At 46.0% G+C, this 25224-nt stretch overlaps 1 protein-coding gene across 1 annotated transcript in view; it reads right to left on the reverse strand.

Annotated features, from left to right (window-relative positions):
- Positions 1–1227: 1227 nt before the first annotated feature.
- KIF24 (kinesin family member 24) overlaps positions 1228–25224 on the reverse strand; it is a 35754-nt gene continuing 11757 nt past the window's right edge. The window contains exons 4-13 of the mRNA XM_081881359.1: positions 23645–23742; positions 19972–20187; positions 17054–17141; positions 14543–14664; positions 12856–12961; positions 11746–11817; positions 10586–10695; positions 4318–6648; positions 3698–3791; positions 1228–3428 (exon numbers count right to left, since the gene is read on the reverse strand). Of these exons, the coding sequence (XP_081737485.1) occupies positions 3288–3428; positions 3698–3791; positions 4318–6648; positions 10586–10695; positions 11746–11817; positions 12856–12961; positions 14543–14664; positions 17054–17141; positions 19972–20187; positions 23645–23742 (3378 nt within the window). The 3' untranslated portion in view covers positions 1228–3287. The remainder of the gene's footprint in view (positions 3429–3697; positions 3792–4317; positions 6649–10585; positions 10696–11745; positions 11818–12855; positions 12962–14542; positions 14665–17053; positions 17142–19971; positions 20188–23644; positions 23743–25224) is intronic.

Below are 25224 nucleotides of genomic sequence, written 5' to 3' on the forward strand. Positions count from 1 at the left end.
CTGGTGGTCTCCTGCTCTAGAGCTTTAGCAGTAGGGAAAAGAAACGGAATGAATCTGGAATGGTTATAAATCTCCGATATCTCTAGAACATCTTGTGTCTTGAGTTTGAGGTTTGGAAATAGGTTTCCAACTCTCCAGCGAACATCCCTGCAGTAATCTCTCTCTGCCCCCCCCCCCCCCGCGCAGGTCACTACATAGACTTCAGCAAGTACAGTATGAAAACACTTTCAGCAACCTGGATCTTGGGGCCTTTCCCACACAACTCTGGCAACATCCCACTACCAAACTTTTTCAGTACATGATTTGAGTTCAGTTAGGAGCCACTGATCTCGGTAGAAGCTGCCATCTCCACTACCATAAGTGATAATGGAAACAATAGTAGAATTTATCTGTGGAGCTCATCATTCAATATGGGGACATCCTGTGTTGTCAGTGACCCAAGCAGTAGTGTCCTGTGACAGCAGCAGTGACTCTGTGATTAGAATTGGTTTTAGATGTATCAAATCACTTTGAACAGAAAAGGAACTATATCTCATGCATAAACTATCACCCCCAGGTATAGAAGGTGAGAACTGATAGTAAAGCCCTGATAGTGTGTCTGAATTTTGACTGTAAACAAGCACTCAGTGGATAAATCTGGAGCAGAGCCCTATGGTTGACCATGTTTTTACACCTGAGTTATAATGTAAGCCCTTACCTATCGCTTTCCTAATGACAGCAGCTTGGCTCTGGCATTTCAAGGGAGGGAGCGAACAGCTTTGACAAGAGACGCTTCATTACTAAATGAGACACTGAAGGAAGAATGCTGCAACAGAATTTGAGGTGCAGGTTTTGGCAGCAGAACCAAAGCAAGTTGCTGCTGATCAAGTGCTCTGTCTGCATCTGTAAACTTAAAGAGTCATGTGTGGATCCTACAGCCACAAACTGCTGCAATGGTCAGAGCACAGGGAAATGTGATTTGCTGCACTGTGTGTACTGGCAGAAAAGCTTTTCTACCATTTCCTCCCTTGAGGGAGGCCTCTGCTGCTGGGCAATTTACTTGAGTTGTGATCAGGATGTTGTCAGCCTCTCATATCTGCAGCCAAAAGCAACTACTGATCCTGTTGCACATCGGAATTTGTTTCGCAGCAGCAGCTGCTATTTAGCACTTCTGCCATGCTGTGAATTACTTTTGCATTCAAACCAAATTACATTTTATCAGAATACTGAATTTGACACAATTTAGACTTCTGTGCAAGTTTTGCTCAATTATCTTTTTACTTCAATTAAAAATTCAGTATAAAAGCAACATGCATAATATTCTAAGTGAATTCACTTTAACCTACTGACTCTTAAAACAAAGAACAAAGAACTCTTAGAAACATGTCCATGTATTGTAGTACACAGCTCTCGTGTAATGCCACTCAGCTAGATTCTCGACCATTTTACTAATTGGTTAAGTTGTACCTGAAAAGCAGGAACTGTGTCCCTGCTGGGTTTATACCTGCCAAGGAACGTACCTGCACCAGGACTTATTGTGCACATGATTTCCTTTAGCAGTGGGAAAGGTCAGTCAAAGAGCTGCTTCTGCTGCTCTGAATGTGACGTGGTTAGTTGGTGCTTGGTATGTGGGAAAGGGAATGACCAATGTTGCTGTAAGGACAGTGCTGTGACCCCTGAACTGTTGTGTTGAAGTCACAAAGGTCAAGCCAGAACGGGGTGAGATGAGGTTGTGGCATCTATTGGCATGTGAATGCTGATGCTACTCTTGTGAAATAAGGGTACGCATGCAGTCAGGAGGCACCACCCAAGTGGAAAATATTGCTGCCTGACTGCTAAGCTTCCATCTTACATGAACCTTGGGGTAGAACAACCCTGTTATGGATACAAAGCCCATCTTTCATAAGCGATGGGCTTGACAGAGTAAATCTCAACTCCTGACTATGCTGTCTCCCTGACGCATGGAAAGAAACAAATTAAGAGCAGCTATCGTGATGTGCAGCACTGTGTTCTCCAAGTAAGACAAGGTTTTAAAGGATACTGGCTTTTGCTGTCCTATGCTCTTGTTTGGGGTTTCAAAACTTCCAATTATCACTTTCTGTGAATCCTTTTAATATTGTTTCTCTCCACCATCTTGGAAAAGCCTCATTCACAAGATGGACTAGTATGCTGCAAAGCTATTGTCCATAATGCATGCATCCTCTTTGGGGCTGCTGCCATAAACCAAGTATTCACTTATTTTTGTACAAGTTGAATTGAGTTCTGTTCGTTCAGACTAGTGTTGATGGCTTGATAAAAGTGGCTTGGTTCTGTCAAAAGTTCCTGCTTAGAAATCCTGTCTAGCAAGACGAGAGCACCAATTTCACAGAGCTGTTAGGCACATTATGTTTACGACAGTCATGTAAAGGCTTCAGGCACCATGTCACCCTGCCTTCCCACTTGCAGTCTGACGGCTTGCTTCTTCTAACCCATCTTCACGAAGCTCTTGAAGGTCATGTGTGGAGCAAAGTGATGCCCACCCAGGCTTGACTGAAATCAGCTGTTGTTATTTAATTTAGTGCCTGCCCTTCACACTAAGGTCCCAGAGTGGGTTACAACAATATAAAATACAACATCAAAAACAGTTTTAAAGCTTACAGTCAAAAAAAGATACAACCGTAAAAGAAAGTGAATCCTGAAAATAAGATGCAATTTTAAAAGAAAGGGCAGATCTGAAAACAAACCTTTTTAGTTAGCGTGGAAGCACCTGATGAGCAGATCGCCAAGGCACAAGTGTAGAATGCTTGGTAAATATGGCTGAAGGGAGAAGAGAGGGATAACTACAAGAATGTGAACTCTGTGTCTCTGATCTGTAATGCTGATAAACAGGTCCACTGGCTCTCTTGATACTTTAGACACTTCAAACTGCCAAAGCAGCCTAGCCATACGGGGCTTTGGTAGTAGCTAGTACCTCTTTTTCAAAGGCTACACTGCCTGAGAACAGGACTAGTTCTGATTGCCCATCTGGCTGGGTTTTCTATTGTTTTTTGTCAGTATGCAAAACTGCCATAAATGTGAAGTTGCCTGAGTGATGGCAGGAGAAAAGGGATCACTTTATCCCCTTCTCAAAGTCTTCCCACAGTGGTCAAGTATTTAGATGAATGGCAGGGCACACAATCTGGACTTCTGCTGAGTTTATGCTGCTAAAGTTAAGCCTTAAGTCTTCAAGCACATGCCATGTAGAAGACCCAAACTTTTGGAAGTCCTCACTGTCTTGAGCTGCTGGTCACTGAAGGTCAAATGCTTCAGCGCAGTCCTCACCCATGCTGCTATTTCATAGGGAAGTTGTCTGGTGCCGTCCCACTTGCAGGAGCAGCTAGAATAGGCTGCAGCCGGCTTCGCAATCTTTGGATGCATTTGGATTTCAGTGCCAGGATTTCATCTAGCTGTGCCACAAAGTCCTCGAAGTCCTAGCAGAGGGAAAATGTAAGGAATAAGGATGGGTGTGTTAAAGATCATGAACTCTACAAGTGAAGGGTATTTTTAGAATCCGAGTTGCAAGTTGCTTGCCCTGTATTTTTCAATATTTGCTGAAGGGGCTCACCTTCACAACCCCAGCAGATTGCACACAGTATGCAGCGCATGCATCTCCAAACAACAAGAGATGATCCATGGAGAAATAAGCATGGCTGCAAGGGGGGGGGAGAGGCACTTTAAAGAATATTCAAACACCACTCACCAGCTCTGACATCTTACTGATCAAGCCCTCTTCCTGGAAACACAGGGCTGCCATTTCATCCAGCTGTTCCTGATGGATTTGGAGCACAAACTGCCTATTGGGCACAATTAAAAATAAAAACCCTGGTAATAAAATCCTCAGTGTTGCCTCGCTGCAACTGTCATCTCTCAGCTTTGGCCTGCAAAAGCTTAACCAGCTCGCCAGGCCCATTCTGCAGCCATCCTGACAAACCTTTTTCTGGAAAAGGGGGAAGCTGAGGATAGACAGTATGTAGCCTTTATTTAGTGTTTGAGCATTCAGAGCACATCACTCCCATTCTCAGTAATTCTGGCAGCCACCCAGAGTCTAATTGTCCCTATACTGCAAATGACAGGTTGAGAGACCATGGTTTGCCTAATGCTCCCTGCAAGGTTTGAAGTGGGAGCTTCTCCACAGCTCACTCATATTTTCATAGTTGTTGCACTAGAAACACGGGGTTGTTGCTACAGAAATGGCCGTGGGTTTTGCTCTCTGCAAAGGGCATAGCCCTCTGATCTACCCAGTGGCGAAGATGTTTTTCTACCAGCTGCCAACCATTGTAAATGTGGAGTGGGGTGGGGGATAGAATCCAGAAAACTCACCTTCCTAAAGCTTCCTTATACTGGAGTGAGCTTGGAGATAAATCCTGTGGGCTAGAAGAATTCAGTGTGTTCTTGGAAGAGCTGGTGTTCCCCTCCTTGGAGACAACCTCTGAATCCTGTTCTGCATCGTCTGAAGGTGTGTGCATAAACACATTCTGAGAAAAGTCGTTCTTAAAAAGCCCCATTTCGTCACTGCTGAACGTCAATTTGAATGCTTCGTGCAAATGGCCAAGTTCCTGTTTCCCAAATGCCAAGCTGGGCTGCGGTGTGATGCTCTCCCCAGCGAATTCCTTCTTCCCTAAATCATTAGAGATGGAGAGGGCCTTTGAAATGGAGGTTTTCCTCCCTGTATCGGTATGTTTGAGCTGTGTCATGGACTTGGAGCCATCCTCTTCCCCCAGGCTGAATTGCCCTGAACAGCTCAACGAGGCAATCGTGGTTGCTTCGGTGTCTGCATCATACTGTGGGCTGGTCACATACTCACTGACCTGCAGGTTACTAAGGAGCAGGGTGCCCCCACTGTCTCTGTGTGGGGAGAGGAGATCCACCAGGCCTCCATCTCTGGGTGAGTATCCACAAATACAACCATACAGTTCACTCAAGCCCAAGGGAGAAGAAACCTTTGGGCTCTGACAAGGCTGCGAAAGCCACTCAGTCTTGGCTTGCGGCGAAAGCACCAAGCCAACATTTCTCCTCCAATTACCTGTTTCATATAGCCTGGGCGCAGGGGATGATTTTTCCCCATGAAGGTGCCTGGTGCCCTCATCTAGTTGCTTTCTGGGGCCAAAGGGTTTCTTTTCGACCATCTCCTCCTTCTGCGGAGCCTTTCCTTGCTGCTGGTGGGAAGGGTTGTCTTCTGGATTGCCTGTTGTCAAAGCGTTGAGAAGGGTTACAGCCAAAGGGGTCATCTCTCTAGCAGCAAGATTCACTGGAAAATCCAGAGTCCCACAAAGGCCTGTTCCTGTTTGGAGGTGCTGTTTTCCTGTGGTTCCTGAAAGAGGACCATCTCTCCCTTTGAAAGAGTCTTCCATCAAGCCGCCTACATCACAGCTTGGGGATCCCAAGGTATGGGCCAAAGGTGGGCTTTGCATTGCCTTTTCTGGCCCAGGGAATTGTTCATCAGGGCAGCTTAGAGGTAGATCTGTGCATCTGAGCTCTTTTTGCCCCAGAAGCGATTCTTCGGTGCTTAGCCTGTTGCACACAGTGTTATCTTGCGAGCAGTAAGGCTTCTCTGGCACGTCATTCTTTGGAGAAGAACTGCATGCCGAGGTGTCCTCTGTGCTCCAGTCCAGCAGACTGCTGTTGCCTTCCTCGCAGCTCATGCAGGCCTCCTCCGCCCCCGGCAAGGCTGTGCCTTTACTCTCAAGCTCGCACGGTTTGAAAAGCAGGTCTTGCCCGCCCTGGACTTCCTGCCCTTCAGCGCATTCTCTCTGATGAAGGAAAAACGAACCCCCCTGGCTGCATTCCCTTCCGGCTTCTGCCTCCGGCTTCCTCCGGCTGGGACCGATGGAGAAGGAATCCTCGCTGAAGTCGCTGTCCTCCAGATCCTCCAGCTGCATCGTCTCGTCACGGCACTGGGGAGGAGATGCCAGAGCCTGGCAAGGGGGCTCCTGCTTCACCCGGATCTCCTGAGGCATGTACTGGGCCAAGAACTTCTCCAGGGGTTGGTAGTTCAGCTTCTGCTGCAGAATAGGAGGCTGCTGGAACTGCTGGTGGTAAAGGCGGAGGTGTTGCTCCCGGTCTTTCTGGTGGGGCGGGAGCCTTGTCCATGCTGCAGTGCACTGCTCTGCAAACACTCTACTGCCTTCCTCTGTGCGGAAGGATGGTTGGTCCGTGTCAGCAAAGGAAAAATCAGCTCTGGAAATGAGCTGTTTCTGCACAGGTTGGGCTTTCAGGCACTTGGCTCGAGGTCTGTCTGCTTGGCCGCTTTCTCTCCTAGACCCAAAGTCCTTCCCAACGAGGCTGTTCCCAGGATGCAGCAGTGAGTCTTCCGCTGTCTTTTTGGCCGCTGGTCCTGCCCTCGGAACGCCTTTAACTGGGCTGGTGCGGCCGAGCCACAGGGCACCAAAATGACCTTTGCGGGCCTGTCCTTTCGGGGTGGAAGAGAAAGGAGGGTGCAGCGGGTGAAACCCCAAAGGTGAAGCCTTCGCCTTGGAAGCTGTAGGTGTTGGGGATTGCTGCAACCCCAGCTTCACTTTCTTAGGAGAGCTCTTTTCCCCGCCTTGCACGCAAAGAGAACTCTGAATGCGTTTGGGAGATACGCTGCCTGGCGTTCGCCGTCGCTGTGCAACAGGTGTACAAAATTTCATCCCTCTCTTCAACTCTTTCACCCTAGGAATGAAAAGAGGGACATTAGGGAAAGAAAGGCTTTCAAGCCCAGATTTTATTATCACATAACGCCTAGAATGTCTCTAGTATTTACAAGTGTTCAGGGCCCTTGCGATACATTATCTCCTTGCAGGCCTTACAGCAACCATGCAATAAAGATCATAGCCCTCTCAACACAGCCACTTGCTCAGTTCTGAACTGAGGCCTCCCCAATTTGTAGTGGAGCCCATTAGCCACAGTACCAGATGAGCTCTTTCTTTGGGCAGTTTTAAGGAATACTTATCCTGCTGCAGTTCCATCAGAACCAATCGCTCTACACTGAGGGATTTCCACAAATCTTTCATATCAAGATACAGGAAGGTAGAACCCAAATGCCCTTATTTAGTTTCTGCCCGATTTCTTCATCTGCTTATGAAACACATCATCTCCTGAGTTTCTTTCTTAGGAAGCTCTTCATAGGACAGAGAAAGAGTAGCAGGACCCAATATGGGGTAGGAGGGGGAATACTTTGCCAAGGGCTGGGGGTCCAGTCAGTGGGAGAGGGTCTCTTTGGTGGCAAGTCAGGGGGACAGGACAGAAATGAGACATAAGTTAGCAGTTGTGCTTGAGGATATTGATGCAAGCTTTATTCCCTTCATTTGTGTCCATTTCAGATGTTCAGATCTTGTAAGATCTGAGGCTGAGCAGAAACAGCAATCTTAATCTATACTGGTCCAGGCCTTCTGCTAGAGGTCAAAAGCACAAAGGAGAGGATTTCCATAGGTTTTGGGGTGAGTCACCCCTAATTGGACTCCCACACACTGGGGCTTGCAGGGCAAATGGAGATGTTGTCTTTGATTGGAGCACAGATGCAGAGAGGAGGTAACGAGACTGACTCACTGGGCACTTTCCACCTCGCTCCTGTCAAAAGTTATATAAGGGAGAATCTGCATATGCTTTGGGAAAATAGGAATCTGGGTGTGTGGTGAAGTTCTTTTAAAAAATAAATGCTGCTTCCCTCTTAGTTCCCAACTCTTCACTTGCCCTGAATATTGCCTCTCTTTGGGTCCTTTTGCTTCCTTCCCTGGTTCCAGTTCCCAGTTTTTGCTATGTGTTCCAAAGCCCTCTTCATTCACCAACCAACTCTTTTCTTTAAAATTCTTCAAGATCTAAGCTGTAACAAAGCTTTTCCTGAATTCCCCAATTCACCCTGCTGCTCCTCTACTGTCACTAGATCCCCACTGCTGACTGCACCTCATGCAACTACCAGCCCCTTGCTACAGATTGTATCACTTCACTACTGTATTTTTCGCTCCATAGGGCGCACCGGACCATAGGGCGCAGCTAGTTTTTAGGGGGGGGGGGAATAAAGAAAAAAAATTATTCCCCCCCAGCCCCAAAGAGCAAAGAAGCCAAGACAGCCAGGGGGATCCATCCCGCTGGCTGTCTTGGCTTCCTCTTTAGCCACGCACAACCTCTCCAGCCGGGAGAGGCTGCGCACGGCTTTGGCAGAAGCCAAGACAGCCAGCGGGATGGATCCCGCTCGCTGTCTTGGCTTCATTTTTAGCTGCGGGGCTGGGGAAGCCTGAGCTTCCCCAGCCCCCAGAACAGGTCCGGGAGCGGCGGCAAGGTTGCACGCAGCCTTGCCGCTGCTCCCGGAGCTTGCGGGCTGGGGGACCGCTCCGAAGGTTTGCGGATAGCTGCCTAAAGCCCAGGGAGCGCAGTGGGAGTTGGCACTGCACTCCCCGGGCTTCAGGCTGCTATCCGCAAGCCTTCGGAGCCCGGCGGGAACTCCCGCCGGGCTCCGAAGGCTTGCGGATAGCTGCCCGAAGCCCGGGGAGCGCAGCACTATGCTCCCCGGGCTTCGGGCTGCTATCCACAAGTGGATAGCTTCCTGAAGCCTGGAGAGCGAGAGGGGTTGGTACACACCGACCCCTCTTGCTCTCCAGGCTTCAGTGAAAGTCTGCATTCGCTCCATAGGACGCACACACATTTCCCCTTCATTTTTGGAGGGGGGAAAGAGTGTCATATAGAGTGAAAAATACGGTATTTTGTGGGGGCTTTTTTGTCTTCTTTCTTTGGTGATCACTCGTAGCCGAGTAAGATGGTTTTCCATGAAAACAGTCTAAATAGTGAGTCCGTAAGTGACTGTGGAGGCCATAGCTTCCGGGCAGAAATTGATCACAGTGAGGGTTTGCCAAACATGCCTTCTCCTTTTTATGTGTTTATGTTACATTTTTTAGATTTGCCTTGGGAATATCTTTAAACTTATTTTGTTGTTCACCGGTATTTCACTTTCCATTCTTAAGTTGGGAATAGAGTAGTTGCTTTGGAAGACAATAATCAGGCATCTGAACAACATAACCTGTCCAACGAAGTTGATATTGAAAAATCTCTGCTTTGACACTGGTGATCTTTGCTTCTTCCAGTATACTGACAATTGTTCGCCTGTTTTCCCAAGTGATGTGTAAAATTTTTCAGAGACACCACTGATAGTATCTTTTGAGGAGTTGGAGATGGCGTTTAGAAGTGGCCCGTGTTTCACAAGCATATAGTAAGGTTGGTAGTACAATAGCTTTGTAAACAAGCATTTTGGTTTCCCTGTGAATGTCCTGGTCCTCAAACACTCTGCACTTCAATTGAGAGAAAGCCGCACTCGCAGAGCTCAGGCGATGCTGGATTTTGAATCAATGTCGGCCCTTGTGGAAAGATAACTGCCCAGGTAGGTAAAGTGGTCGACATTTTCCAACGTTACACCATTAAGTTGGATTTGTGTTTCTTTGTATAGCACCCAGCACACTGTCTTTTGTCAACATAGGATTCTTCAGCTTTGCCCTCGCTGACACCCATTTCCAGTCCGGGGGGGGGGGGGGGAGCAGGATGTAGACCCTGACAAGCATCCCCAATAGAATAGTGCCAGTTAAGTAGGAACTCTGGAGGATTTCTTATAGTTATAGCTGGGAGGAATGGTGGGGTGCAAATTTAAACAAATACAGTGGTGCCTCGCAAGACGAAATTAATTCGTTCCGCAAGTTTTTTCGTCTTGCGATTTTTTCGTCTTGCGAAGCACGGACTTTGGGAAAGCTTCAAAAATCACCAAAGTCTTCAAAAACCTCAAAAAAGGCCACCACACCGCGTGCTATGAGCTGCTCCTCGAAGTGAATGCACGGTTTTAAGAAAAAGGAAACAAACTTGCAAGACAAAGGAAACAAACTTGCAAGACATTTTCGTCTTGCGAAGCAAGCCCATAGGGAAATCCATCTTGCGAAGCAACTCAAAAAACGAAAAACTTTCGTTTTGCGAGTTTTTCGTCTTACGAGGCATTCGTCTTGCGAGGTACCACTGTACATATACATTTATAACTATCTGTTGAAATCTCAAGAAATGTCTTTTCACTTGCTTCTTGCAATGGACCAAGCCACAGTTAAGCAAGTTAATTTGGCTAGAAATATTCACTCCACCAGTCATTTTAATCCACTAGCTAAATATAGATTCTAGCATCTAAAACAAGTTCAAGACACCAATAAATATCTGAGCTGCATTTTTGTTTATGTTTCTGGATGGCAGCCCAGCTTTACAGGCGTCTTTATCACTGTGCGATTCTTGGTAATTTCAGTGAAGCTTGTTCCCGATGGAATGTGCCATTCGTCTTGTTTCCCATAAAGAAAAGAAGCTGCCAGCGTAGCTCAGATCATGAACCAAGGCTGTTCATCAGTTTAAACCATGGATTGATGTTAAGGCCAGCAGCTCGTTCCTTGGAACTGGAGGGACAGAAGAGCTCAACCTTCAACCCACTCCTGACAAGAAGTGACAGTTAAAGATAGGAACCAGCAACACATCACCTTATAAGTGAAGCTAGGCAACAAAAGGTAATATTTGCATCACAACTGCACAATCTGGAATCTCACTGGGCCCAGGAGTGATTGCAGTGAGTCCATTTTGGTCCAGTGCCACCACTTACCTGTCTGCATAGCGCAAGGTGTTTAAGGTGTGCTCAGTCGCAATGTGGCTGGGGGAGACATTGGCTATCATGCAGGTCTTGGAATTGCCAACAAAAGAATCTTTCAGGACCTTGAAGGAAGAGGAACGGAAGGCACATCTTAAAGCTCTTTAGCCCAAACACATTAGATTGTTGTTATCAACTCTGAACTAAATAAAACGGTACTGAATAAACGATGGTACAGTTGTGCCTCGCAAGACGAAATTAATCCGTTCCATGAGGCTCTTTGTATAGCGGTTTTTTCGTCTTGCAAAGCAAGCCCATTGACAGCTTAGCGGTTTAGCGGCTTTTAGCGATCAGCTGATAAGCGGCTTAGCAGCTTAGGAAAAGGGGGGGGAGGGGAAAAAACCCGCAGGAACTCGCAAGACATTTTCGTCTTGCGAAGCAAGCCCATAGGGAAATTAGTTTTGCGAAGCGCCTCCAAAACGGAAAACCCTTTCGTCTAGCGGGTTTTGCGTCTTGTGAGGCATTCGTCTTGCGGGGCACCACTGTAACTGCTTTTCAAAAGTTTATATAATAATAATAATAATAATAATAATAATTTATTATTTATACCCCGCCCATCTGGCTGAGCCTCCCCAGCCACTCTGGGCGGCTCCCAATCGAGTGTTAAAAACAATACAGCATTAAATATTAAAAGCTTCTCATTTTATCCTTACAGCAACCATTTGAGGTAGGCTAGGCTGAGAGAACGTGCCATGAAGTGTCTTAGCCTGATATGTACACTACTCCCGACCTCAACAGGATGCCTGGGATGCAAGCCAGCCAATCCAAGGTTTCCTCCCGCCATGGAATTCCAAACTTTCTTGGGAAAACAGTTTAGATGGCATTTATTCCAGATATCCAAGGAGACCACATTGTATTTTGCAACTGTGGAGATCTGGGATTCTGTCAGGCAATGTGCAGCATCCTCACAAAAGTACAATTCCCAGAGCTCAATTAGGAGGAAAAAGCTATTTGCAAGTTTAAAAACAAAGCAAGTTTAGAACACAGAATGGTGCAGTTTTCCTGTAACTTGAACCCATTCGTTAATGTTGCTTTTCTTCCCATCCGCAAACCCTGGAGTAACGCTTGTTTAAAGCAGCTTGTTTAAAGTGTTCTGGCGTTGACCTGGGCCTTACCTGAGTGAGTTTGCTTTGCCTGAAGGGAGTGTGAGCATGTTCCTGATCCAGGGCACGGATGCACTCTTTCAGCTAGAGAAAGACAACAACAGGTGGCCTCACACAATGAGCGAGTGTAAAAATGGCAGCACACATGGTTGTTTTTTCACAAGACCACACTTTGCTCTATAGCAGAGGCTCTCAAAGTATTGGATGGGCCTTTGCAAGCAGAGGGATATTGTCAGTTCCTCCCTGGCTCTACTCAAGATTGCATCAGAGCAGCAATCTTAAGGTCAGTCACCAGTGCTTGGGACCATGGAGCAACTGTCTGTTTCTTTCCCCAGTGGTTTTTTTTTGGGGGGGGGGGCTTATACGCCCACTCCCCCTAAAAACCAAGGGTAAGAAGAAAGGTTGCAAACTTCTTTTTTCTGTGTTACATGCCTAGAGAGTCTTTCCTTGGCACAAAAAAGCCCATGAATTCAGCATTTCAGGATTTCTGCTCTCTCTATAGACTATAGACCTCTGTTGAATGAGGCCACCGCTTCATCTAGCCTAGTTTGGTCTCACTGACAGTGACTCTCCGAGGCAAAGGTTCCCCCCACCCATCTCCTCTTTCAGCAGGTTTATTTGCAGCTTCTAGGGCAAGACCCGGTTTATAATCAGGTTCTGAGTCTTCTTAGAAGGTTCAGGATTGGCCCTTTTGACTATGCAATGCAGCCAATGAGATTTGGTAAAGTGATAACATTCTGAAGCCAAATCAATGTTAGGGCAATGCATTCTGTCCTCATTCTGGCACCATCTGTCTTATAAAAAAGGGAGAGAGAAAGAAAGAAAGAAATAGTACCCAGCAGAAGCAAAGAGCATCACTACTTTATGTCCATGGTGGAGGATTTTTGCAAGCCGAAAACAGGATGTGAAGTTTGTGAGGGCCCACTGTGGCTCAATCTTAAACGTCTCCTATTCCTGCACCAGCATCCAGATCTGGTACTCTACTAAACACAAGCGGCCCTGCCCTGAGTTCTCATCCCAGAGACAATTCCATCTTCTAAAAAATCACTGTCAAATATTAGGAACTGTATTGCAAACTGTATTCAAATAATCTCAAAAGAAGCACAATTCACAGCAACTTACAGCCAGAAGACTTTGATTTATTTCTGCACCTTCCATTTTCGTCTGCCGGTCGGAATCCCTGGCGTCCGCAGCTCTCTCGCTGCCAGCCAGGTCAATGAAGGAGATCCTGGAAAACCAAAATCATTTTAGCGCAACCTTATCCATCTTTTAATTAATTACCGTATTTTCACTCCATAAGACGCACTTTCCCCCTCCTAAAAAGTAAGGTGAAGTGTGTGTGCGTCTTATGGAGCGAATGCAGGCGGGAGGCTCTGCTCAGCGCTCCTTTTAAAGAGTCGCATGGAGCATGTGTGCGGCTCTTGGGGCTTTTCCCCGAGGAGGGAGAAGGGCAGCCCGTCAGTCCCTTCACGTGGCTCTTTAGAGGGAGCGTGGCTCTTGGGGGCTTTTCTGGGTGGTGGTGGAAAAGACTGATGAGCTGCCCTTCTCCCTCCTCGGGGAAAAGCCCCCAAGAGCCGCACACATGCTCCACACGGCTCATGAAAGGGAGCGCTGAGCAGAGCCTGGGATGCATACAGGCTTTGCTCAGTGCTCCCTTTAAAGATTATTTTTTTCTTGCATTCCCCCTCTAAAACCTAGGTGCATCTTATGGAGCGAAAAATACAGTAATTCTTCCAGCAGGTCCAGAGTGAGGTTTTATCCTCAACACCTAGAGACATGCTTGCTCAAAGCCATTTAAGCCAGCTTTTCCACCTTCACTGCTGCTGCCGCCTTTGGGTCTCCCTCCTATTGTCACTTAGCGACAGCCATTCCATCAGACTACCTGAGCCATTTCCATCCCCAACCAGTCAACATAAGAGCGGTAAGCCCTAAGTGGCTTATGTCCAAGAGAGCCTCCAGCACCAATCTGCCCAGTCAGCAGGATCTACAGTATGGGACCGAACCTTTTCCATGTTCCATCTGTAGCTGGAGGGTGACTACTCAGGAAAACAGAGGTGTTCCTGATGGCTGAACTTAAATGATTGAATACCTTGCCTACAGAGCTGCATCTTGCTCCCTCATTGTTCCCTTTTTTTGGCCGGCTGGTTAAAACCTTCCTACTTCGACAAGGAAATTATCTTGCTAGGCTTAGAAGTAGACCCTCACCTCAGAACGTTTATGTTGTTTCATTTCTTTTATGGGATTTTCATTCTTGTTGTAAACCACCTTAAGTGATGCAAATACACTGGAGGGGTTAGAGGGACTCCTGACCATTAGGTCCAGTCGTGACCGACTCTGGGGTTGCAGCGCTCATCTCGCTTTATTGGCCAAGGGAGCCGGCGTACAGCTTCCGGGTCATGTGGCCAGCATGACTAAGCCGCTTCTGGTGAACCAGAGCAGCACACGGAAATGCCGTTTACCTTCCCACCGGAGCGGTACCCATTTATCTACTTGCACTTTGATGTGCTTTCGAACTGCTAGGTTGGCAGGAGCAGGGACCGAGCAACGGGAGCTCAGCGCGTCGCGGGGATTCGAACCGCCGACCTTCTGATCGGCAAGCCCTAGGTTCTGTGGTTTAACCCACAGCGCCACCCGCGTCCCTACTGGAGGGGTTAGGTGTACATTTTTTAACAAGCTCTCCACCAGGCGTTTCCTATGAGCAGAGTACATACACTCTTCACATGGTGGCTGCATTCTGAGAAGAGGACTGCAAGGCTCATTGCAAGGTCTTGGAGGCAGAATGGAACATTTCCAGCTCTTTACCACTCACCTCCCAAACACTCTGTTTGCTGGGTCCTTAATCTGAATCTGGATAATGGCATGGGAACGGGAGGAATCCGAGTTGACTCCAGTTGCCCCAGTACTGCGCTCTTTTCCTCCTTTCAGAATTACCTGGAATGAAGGAGGAGCAGAACTAAGACTAGGACTCCCCACATAAACCCCACAGTGAAACTGCATATGTACTAGTACAGTGGCACCTCGGGTTAAGAACTGAATTTGTTCTGGAGGTCCGTTCTCAACCTGAAACTGTTCTTAACCTGAGGTACCACTTTAGCTTATGGGGCCTCCCACTGCTGCCATGCCACCACTGCACGATTTCTGTTCTCATCCTGAAGCAAAGTTCTTAACCCGAGGTAATATTTCTGGGTTAGCGGAGTCTGTAACCTGAAGCGCCTGTAACCCGAGGTACTACTGTACAGTCCAACCAACCCCAGATGGCTCAAGGGAGACCACGCCACTCATTCAGAGAGAGGCAAAAGTCCAGCATCATTGGGCATTATAGTCTTCACATTATATTAATTTGTCTTTTTCTTTTTATACTGTAGGAACACAACATCTACTTATGCCATCTTTTGTAAATTACTTTATTTTGCTTATTATCTGTTTTATCCTTACTCTTCTTTGTTTTGTTTTGTTTTGTTATTCCATATTTGAGTTGTTTCATCTAGTGTGTTAAATTTTTACCTTTATATTAAAAAGCCCAATAAAAATTACTTTAAAAAAGAGAAATAGGAAATTCAATGTCCTTGCAACTTAAATGTCTGATGGCAGTTTGATGGCAGGTAATTCACCCCCCTAAATATTTCCTTCCATCATCACCAGCCTTGCCACAAAACCAGGAGGCAGATATTTAAGCCCAGCAACTTGTGGAGTCCTCATCTCTGCCCCAAGGTCCTTTCATATGGCCCATTTATCACTATCTGAAAAACTCATTGAAAATCCTACCCATGTGCAACAATCACTCACTGGAAATGAGCAAAGCAAAATGTATTTCATTAAGGCTGGACATAAGCTGGACAGTTTCTCTTCTCACCCCCCTACCCGAAACTATACATTCCAAGCATGCCAAAGGATTTAGTGAGCCAGAAAGTGAAGAGACACACAATCAGTTCAGTGCACTACGAAAGGCCAGCTTGCTCATCTGTCTCCATAGCCAACAGCAAAGAAAATACTGCCAAAGTAAACAGCTGGGCCACTGGTCCCATCACCTCCTGGCAAATAGAAGAGGAAGAAATGGAGGCAGTGAGAGATTTTACTTTCTTGGGCTCCATGATCACTGCAGATGGTGACAGCAGTCACGAAATTAAAAGACGCCTGCTTCTTGGGAGAAAAGCAATGACAAACCTAGACAGCATCTTAAAAAGCAGAGACATCACCTTGCCGACAAAGGTCCGTATAGTTAAAGCTATGGTCTTCCCAGTAGTGATGTATGGAAGTGAGAGCTGGACCATAAAGAAGGCTGATCGCTGAAGAATTGATGCTTTTGAATTATGGTGCTGGAAGAGACTCCTGAGAGTTCCATGGACTGCAAGAAGATCAAACTGATCCATTCTTAAGGAAATCAGCCCTGAGTGCTCACTGGAAGGACAGATCCTGAAGCTGAGGCTCCAATACTTTGGCCACCTCATGAGAAGAGAAGACTCCCTGGAAAAGACCCTGATGTTGGGAAAGATGGAGGGCACAAGAAGAAGGGGACGACAGAGAACGAGATGGTTGGACAGTGTTCTCGAAGCTACCAGCATGAGTTTGGAAGACAGGAGTGCATGGCATGCTCTGGTCCATGGGGTCACGAAGAATCGGACATGACTAAACAAAACAGCTGGGCAGGCGGGGGGGGGGGTGCACAGCAATTTCAATTTCAGGTCAATAGAAGCAAAGAAGGAATTGGTGCCAGGGCTGAGACCCTCAGTGTTAAAATTTTGCAGTATCATTTCTACATCTATCGCAGTGCACAAAGTACTCTGAAGCTCCTATCAGCACAAAAATATTGGGGGTGGGGGGTGGGAGGAAGGAGAGAACAACTGCACTGTTTGAAAGCTGAAAGAACCAAGTTGTGGAAGCTGCTCAGCAATGAAAACTGCTTGTTGTCTGTTCAAGGCAGGATGGGAGGCACTGCAGAACAGGATGGCCCAAGTAAGTAAATAAAATCCTCAGAACAATTAACCCTAAAGTGGGGAAAGAAATTCTTTAACGTCATTAACTGGGCTCAGAGGTGATGAGACCTAACTTTTATTTTGGTTCCTTCTAGTACTTTTTTTTCAAGGGAAATCCGTTTTTTAAGAAAACCCATGAGTCTTAAGAATCTAATGAGGAGAGAGAGAAGAAATAATCCAATGAGAGCCCAGGTATGTCCAGTATTTTCCTTAAGAAAACGCTTAATGAGAACAACTGGCCACATCCACTCAGTACACATCCTAAAACATCAAATGACCATTATGTGGGACACAGTGGTATTTCCATGGTATCTGCACCCTCAAAGCTTCTGGGTGGTCAGAATTACCTCAAGTAGCAGGCTGACGGTGTTCACTTGGACCTCACGCAGCCCGACTATCTGCACAATATGCTTACTGTCTTCCCTTGCAAAAAGCCTGGGGAGGAAACCACATAGATTAATTTTTAATTTTCAAAACATGAAATTCACTTTTAACCCCCACTTACAAATAGAGCCGATTACAATAAGCACCCATTAAATAATTCAATGTAACAATAATCAGAAAACAACAGAGTCCAAGGAAGGGGGAGCAGAAGAAAACTCAAACTACGGAAGACCATAATGCTAATTTTAACCATAAGCTGGCTCCTCAACAGTCACAGGATGGGTGCCATGTGAGTTCTCATGGAAATCGTGTTTCAGAATCAAGCTGTCATTACAGGAAATACCCTATTCTAAAAATCTCTGAAGGGGAGGGGCACAAGGAGCCTTGACTGATGTTTGGACAATGATCTCTGTAAATGGACAGGTTCATATGACAGAAGTCAGTGTCCTGGGCACAGGACATTTGGATCAGGGATGGGGAACCTGTGACTCTCCAGATGTTGCTGAACCCCAACTCTGTCAGACTCAGGCACCATGGCCGATTGTCAGAAATTATGGGAGTCATAGTCCAGCAGGTTCCCATCAATAACCTGGCCGTGATACTCCAAACCAGCTCCAGTATCCAAGTAATCTTGAAAAGCGGAACCATGTCAAGTCCATCTCTTTCCAAGAAATGTTGCAACCATTGCACCAAAGTTGGTTAGAATCATAGAATCATAGAGTTGGAAGAGACCACAAGGGCCATCGAGTCCAACCCCCTGCCAAGCAGGAAACACCATCAGAGCACTCCTGACATATGGTTGTCAAGCCTCTGCTTAAAGACCTCCAAAGAAGGAGACTCCACCACACTCCTTGGCAGCAAATTCCACTGTCAAACAGCTCTTACTGTCAGGAAGTTCCTCCTAATGTTTAGGTGGAATCTTCTTTCTTGTAGTTTGGAGCCATTGCTCCATGTCCGCTTCTCTGGAGCAGCAGAAAACAACCTTTCTCCCTCCTCTATGTGACATCCTTTTATATATTTGAACATGGCTATCATATCACCCCTTAACCTCCTCTTCTCCAGGCTAAACATGCCCAGCTCCCTTAGCCGTTCCTCATAAGGCATCGTTTCCAGGCCTTTGACCATTTTGGTTGCCCTCCTCTGGACACGTTCCAGTTTGTCAGTGTCCTTCTTGAACTGTGGTGCCCAGAACTGGACACAGTACTCCAGTTAAAAGGTGCTTCAGGCCACAGGCATCACTGTTCTATACACAATCAAAGAGCCAGTGCAGTGTAGTGATCAGTGTTGGACCGGGGAGACCAGGGTTCAAATCCCAACTCAGCCATTAAGCTCCCTGGGTGACCCTGGGCCTGTCACTCACTTGCAGCCTGATCTACCCCACAGGGTTTTCATGGGGATAAAGCAGGGAGGAGGGGAACTTCACCTTGAGCTCATTGAAGGAAAAGTGGGATATAAATGCAATCGGTCAAGGCTGGATCTAACTGCAGGCTTTGAACTTGTCCCTCCATGAGTGTAACACCACCAGTCACAGGATGAATACTTCCTTCCTGGCCAGCTGAGGCACCCACCAGCAGCACCTCCACCTTGCCTGGGTGGAGCTTCCATTTATTAGCTCTCACCCAACCCCTGACTAACTCCAGAAACTTGGGGCATCCCCTGACACATTCAAATTAGACAAACACAAGAGCTGAGCATCATCAGCATGCCGATAATTAAGATCCCAGAAAGATCGGACCAAAAGCCTATCTAGAGCAACATCCTGCTTCCTCAAGTGGCCTCAGCCAAAATTTATTGGTGACCTCACTAACTGGTTGAAAAGCATGACCAAAGAACAGGAAGACACACAGCACCTGATTCAGCAACCCTGATGTAGAAATGGATCCCACCATGAACAACGGAAGGTAAGGCTCCACAATTCCACGTCCCCATCTTCACCCAACCCTGCCAACAGTGGGATAGCACCAGCTGCCCTTGAAAGACACAGCCATTCACGGGAAATTGGTTTTATTTCAATGCACAGTCCACCCCATTCTGAAGCAGAATTGATAGCTGAAACTTCCCAGCGGGAGCTCCTCATTTCATTTCACACTTGAAATCGCCGGGGCAGCAAACACTGCTGAGTGTATCAGCTAGAACAATCAGGAGTGGGGGAATTAATTTATGTTGATATTTAAATTGTCATCTGCCTGTTGCAGAATTAATAACCCAGAGAGATGATTAAGTGTTTGCAGTCCTCCATCCCCACAGAGCCCCCACGAAATAGCGCTCTCGCCACCTCTCCACTAGAAAGCACTCCCTGTGCCATGCAAACATCAACACATCCCTCAGGTCACCCTGTCAAAGGAAGGACAAAAGCTGACATGACTGAGCCACACGGGAGATGTCTCCATTCTGGAATTTACTGAAAAGATAAGATCAAGTTACAGCAGTTGCTAGAATGGTCACACACAAAAGGGGAGGGTGGGCTTTTAACGCTTTTTTACTGAACAAACTATATCAGCAACTAATTTTATGGGAAGGAGGGGTCAGGCTCCATCGCCCCCTTCCCACAGTATGGACTGACAGCAAGCCCTGCTGCGTAGCCCTGGCAACAGAAGGAGGAATAGATACTTCTCTGGGGGCAGATTTGGCTCTGGGCATCTAGCTACCAACTCCTAAACTGCACACTTGTGAAACTACAAAATCAAAGCCTCCCTCCTCTTTTAGGCTGACTGAGCAAGCTGCTTTTGGGACAGGACTTTATTGTGCATCCCTTCACTAAAAAAAACAACAATAACCCACTTGTCCCCAGATTCCTCTGTTCCAAGCAACTCTAATTCTGTTCAGCTATATCTGATTAACGGCCTTGGTTTCAAAAGCTGTACTCTTGGATTCTAAGCACCTCTTCCTTCCATTTAGCAGGTCATAAAGCTGTCCACAGTAGATCTCATAAAAGCTGATCCAGACGTGGAGGTCTTTTCTAGTCTGAGATGCTTCCAATTGCCTGAAGATATCGTTAGCAGCCAGGGCGTAGAGTCCTGGGTTTTGGTGAGTGCCAATCATAGTATAGGTCTTGCCAGCACCCGTCTGCCCATATGCAAAGCAGGTGGCGTTGCCGCTGTAACAAAATAAAGAGAAGCATCTTTTAATATAGCAGGTCCTATTAGCGTGTAAAAGACTATGGTAAATCACAGACACTGAATGCTTGCCCAAAACTACTTCTGTGGGATAATCAAATGTGGAGATATGGAAGCAGCCTCCAAGAGATCTCCTGATGTCCTCTCACATCCTGTTTAGATCCGTTGCACATAAGACATTCTCAAAAGGCTTGACTGTAGAGAAGGCAACAAAGCATATGGAAGAGCCATCAGTGGGGAACATCATGTACAGAGTTGTATAGCAGTGGCTATACAAGAGAACCACCATAAGCTACAAGACCTAAGCTTTTCTGTCTTCAATACTAATGCAGTCCACCACCTGGTGGGCTAACCGGGGGCAAGGATGGCACCCTTTAAAACAGTCCCCTGGACCTGCTTGCCCTCCTTTTGATTCCTACCTTGCATGTTCCACAACACAATGGCTCCATTAGGAGCGGCTGTCACTCCAATAACAACCTTCCCAGCTGCCTCAAAAAGAACTCCTGCGTGATGCCTCTGTGGCTTGGGCACAGTATGGGGCACTCTCCATTAAGCTGGCGCCATAATTGATTATGTTTACATTATAATGGTGACAAAAATGAGGAGTTTAGTTTTTTTTTGTGATATTCAGCTTGGCCCAATAGTCAGTCTAACTAATCAGAATAGCCAGATTGGAAGATGGAGAGAAGGTATTTGGTCTTTTTGCTTCCTTAAATATGAAAGCGTCTTGTGTCTGTGTGTATGTACAGTTGAATGGTAAAGATAAAAATATTGATATAGAAGTTGTGAGCAGTATTATATCTGACCTTTCTCAAGTTACACTCTGATTTAATATGGTTGCATCCTAAAAGTACCTTCATCTAGTTGACTTTGTCCCAAAAGTCATGAGGCTGAAAACAGAATGTAATTGTACTGGTGGGTTTTCCTTATGTAGATGAATACCAGTTGTTGTTTTAAGTAGCAACATCAAAGATGCAAGGGGACTACACTAAATTGGTATAGTTAAAGAAGCAGAGACCAGTGCTACAAGACAATGACCTTGCAATAAATATTTATTCTACTTACACCAAAGAAGATTGTCTCTGAAGTACCTTTATTTTATTTTGCAGTGCAATGCAGAGCAGCAGAAATCCAGATTTGAATCCCTGCTTAGTCATAATGGAGCCTTGCAAATCGGCACCATTTTTAATGTCCCTGGCCCGGCTTATCTATTGTAATCCACCATGAACATTTGGGATATGGCAGGAAAGAAATTTTAGGTGTGCCCAAGGTACAATCCACAAAATGCTTATAACCCAGGTAGTATTACTCAAATCTCTGCTGACCTCTCTGGCATCAAAAATTAGTGGGCAGCGCCTCCAGCAGATGACACTCAAGTCTGAAACTCCATACTGAGCCTTATTTTGAGACAGCATCTGAAATCCTGAATGGCCACAAGAGGCTGCTCTTTTTCTAGCTGAGTGAGACGGCATTAAAAGAAGCAAGCCTTAGTTTAACAAACATATTGGGACCATCAGCACTGGTTTTCCAGCCCATGAGCTAATTTGATTGATTCACAATAAAGCAGCAGTAACAACAACAACCACAAGTAGCTACCGTAATCTCTCAAAAGCAGAGTGGGTATAGCCCATGAAAGTTCATGCCATGATACAGAAAGGTAAAGGTACCCCTGACCGTTAGGTCCAGTCACGGATGACTCTGGGGTTGCATGCTCATCTCGGCCGAGGGAGCCGGCATTTGTCTGCAGACAGCTTCTGGGTCATGTGGCCACCATGACTAAGCCGCTTCTGGCGAAACCAGAGCAGTGCACAGAAATGCTGTTTACCTTCCCGCTGGAGCGGTACCTATTTATCTACTTGCACTTGACATGCTTTCGAACTGCTAGGTGGGCAGGAGCAGGGACCGGGCAACGGGAGCTCACCCTGTCGCGGGGATTCAAACCCCTGTGATTTAGACCACAGCGCCACCCGCGCCCCTTGATAAATACATTAGTGTTTAAAGCACCTTGGGACTCTGCTTTTTTTTAACCATTAAAATAAATAAATTCTGATCGTTCATTGTTACAGAAGTAAATACAAGTCACCATTACTTTTCAAAAGCTACACAACATTTCCCTAGTGTGGTTGAGAACACTGACGGGGAGGTGACACTGCTCCTAAGTCATGTGCCTGCTGCAGTGCTCCAAGATTTCTATACCACCCTTCATCTAAGGAGCACAGTGTGGTTTACAATATAAAAACACAAAAATATGTAAAATGGTAATGCAGAAGATCTGCGCTGCCAGCCTGAAAGTCAACCACCAACCCCATTATAATTTTGTGTGCTTCTGCAGTTCCCCTTCATTCTGTGGGGCTTTGGCATGATGCCATATTGGGTTTTATTGTTATTTACATTGTTAAGATTTCTATTTCCCCCCCACATGAAATACTTCATATGGGACTATCCTTGAAAGGGTGTCAAGAAGCACCACCTGGACTAGAATTGGTGCCTAGCTGCAAACAGTCACAGGATGCAAGAACATTCATACTGAAGAAGCGCGGCTGGTTGCCAGTTGGTTTCCAGGCTCCATTCAAAGTACTAGTTTTGACCTTTAAAGTCCTAAGTGGTCCAGCGAAAAGGTTGCTTCTGCAGCTGCCAATGCAAACCCTACGCCAGACCCCCTTTGCCACTGAATATCTGCTAGAATGGCATTCCTTAGGAAACACATCCTTAAGTGGGTGCCCATCACAGCAATTTCATGGAAGTCTTCAAGACACCCATGAGAATGTCTTGGGGTTACGATGGTGGAAACAACTGAGTTATGCTACACCTGTTACTGATTTTATACCGGATGCCCTTTTTTACTACACGTTTTGTTTTTCTTGTTTGTTTTATGATTATTCTATTTGATTATTCACCTTTTAAATTCTGAGCTACCTTGTCAAATGGCAGGATATAAATCTAAATAAATAAAATGGAAAACAATTTTTTACTTTCCTTCTCTTATCTTCCTTCTCTTCTTGTTTATTTTAAAATGACACATACAGTGGTACCTCAGGTTACGTACTTAATTCGTTCCGGAAGTCCGTACTTAACCTGAAACTGTTCTTAACCTGAAGCACCACTTTAGCTAATGGGGCCTCCTGCTGCTGCCACGCTGCCGGAGCACTATTTCTGTTCTCATCCTGAAGCAAAATGCTTAACCTGAAGCACTATTTCTGGGTTAACAGAGTCTGTAACCTGAAGCGTATATAATCTGAAGTGTATGTAACCCAAGGTACCGCTGTAATTCAGATATAGGATTGTGTGATTGTGTGTGTGTGTGTGTGTGTGTGTGTGGACCATCACCAAAAGAAAAACAGAGGAAGAAAGGTGAGCACCATGAAAACTTCAATAAACATATATAAACAACGAAAATGTTCATAGGCACAGATACGGAAAGGATACACAACACCCTACCCATTGAAAATGTGTTGAATGAGGGGGTGGGCAGTCTTCATATACACATCCTGGTTGGAACAGGCCTCCCCAAAGACTTCATCAAAGTAAAACACATGCTGCAAAAGAAAAGGGATATTTACACAAAAAGGAATTCCACTCCTTTCACCCACCCATGATGATAAGATACACAGCTGTGGATGTGAATCCCATTCAAAGTGAAACCAGGAAGCTCAGACCCCGCATAGCCAAATTCAGACATCATGCAATCACCATCAGCCAGAGCAAGCTAATGGATTCAGCAACTGTACCAAGCAAGTGTCTCTCGAAACAAAGCTGTGAGCAGAGCTAAAATAAGAAAGGGAGGAGGGAGGGAGGGAGGCAGAAGAGAATACTTCATCTTGCCTTAAGCGAACAGGTATGCAATAACATGGAATGATGCAAAATAAAAGTTAAGGTCCAAAATCAAGCCGTGGATTCTTGCTGCTGAAAAGGAACTTCCACTACCAAATTCTGATGTATTTTTGAGGCAAAGGAAACTAGAAACCTAGAAAGACATTTCTAGGAAATCCTCATTTCACAATTTCAGAAGTAAAACTTCCTGCAGCTAAGGCTTCTCCCTCTTAAGCTGTTTGTGTCAGTAGGCACAATCTATGAGGACTGTATTTATTATTTGGCAAGAGCTCCACTGAACAGAAGCACCAGGGAGAGGAGGGGCATGTGTGTACATAACATGCTGCTTTGCAGACTGGTTACCTTCCTGCTGCTGTCAATCGGAATGAGAATTTGATCTAGGCAGCAGAAGGTACCTGGGACCAAGAGAGAGAAAAGATGCAAGACTATTAGCTGAAAAATCATTAACCACAGAAGGAAAGGAGGGCAGAGGAAGAGAGAGCACAGATCATTCAGCGAGAACTGGAGCACTGAAGGCCTGTGAGAACCTTGCTCTCTAGTACAATGGAAACTGGGGGAAAGGGAATTCACTAGGCTGGCAGCCCAGTTCTGTTGCCTTTGTTAAGCACAGGCGCCTCGGGCAGTAATTACAATATGCTCACTTTCCAACAGAAAAGAGAGAAGACAATGCAAGGAAGAACATTTAATCGTTAGAAATGCCCATTTCTCTTTTTTGGGGAGGGTATAAATCAGAGGCAGGTCCAACAGAATTACAGAAAAGTTTCAAGCAAGAGAAACTGCATGTTTATCACAGTCTAGATAAGTCAAAGTTTGGATCATGTCATCCTTATAGCACCATTTGTAATGTTATTTGGGGATGAGATGCCTCCCCTCGCCACCCGCCAATCACAGGTTGTGGCTCATAGGTGGCAGGAATATCTCCCTAGAGCACAATATGGCATCTGGAATATGGTCTTCTACTGTACCATAGGCATTCACACCAGAATGATGCGTGAAACACTGTTGTGCAATATGAGAATATAATACAGCAGCACTTAATTATTATGCAATCATTTTCTGGTAATGTCAAATTCCCTGCTGCTATAAATGTAACAGATATCTAAAAGGTAAAGGTAAAGTGCCCCTGGATGGTTGAGTCCAGTCAAAGGCGACTATGGGGTGCGGTGCTTTTCAGGCCGAGGGAGATG

The sequence above is a fragment of the Podarcis erhardii genome (assembly GCF_964252035.2).
Source record: "Podarcis erhardii genome assembly, chromosome: 11".
NCBI classification, from domain to species: Eukaryota; Metazoa; Chordata; class Lepidosauria; order Squamata; family Lacertidae; genus Podarcis; species Podarcis erhardii.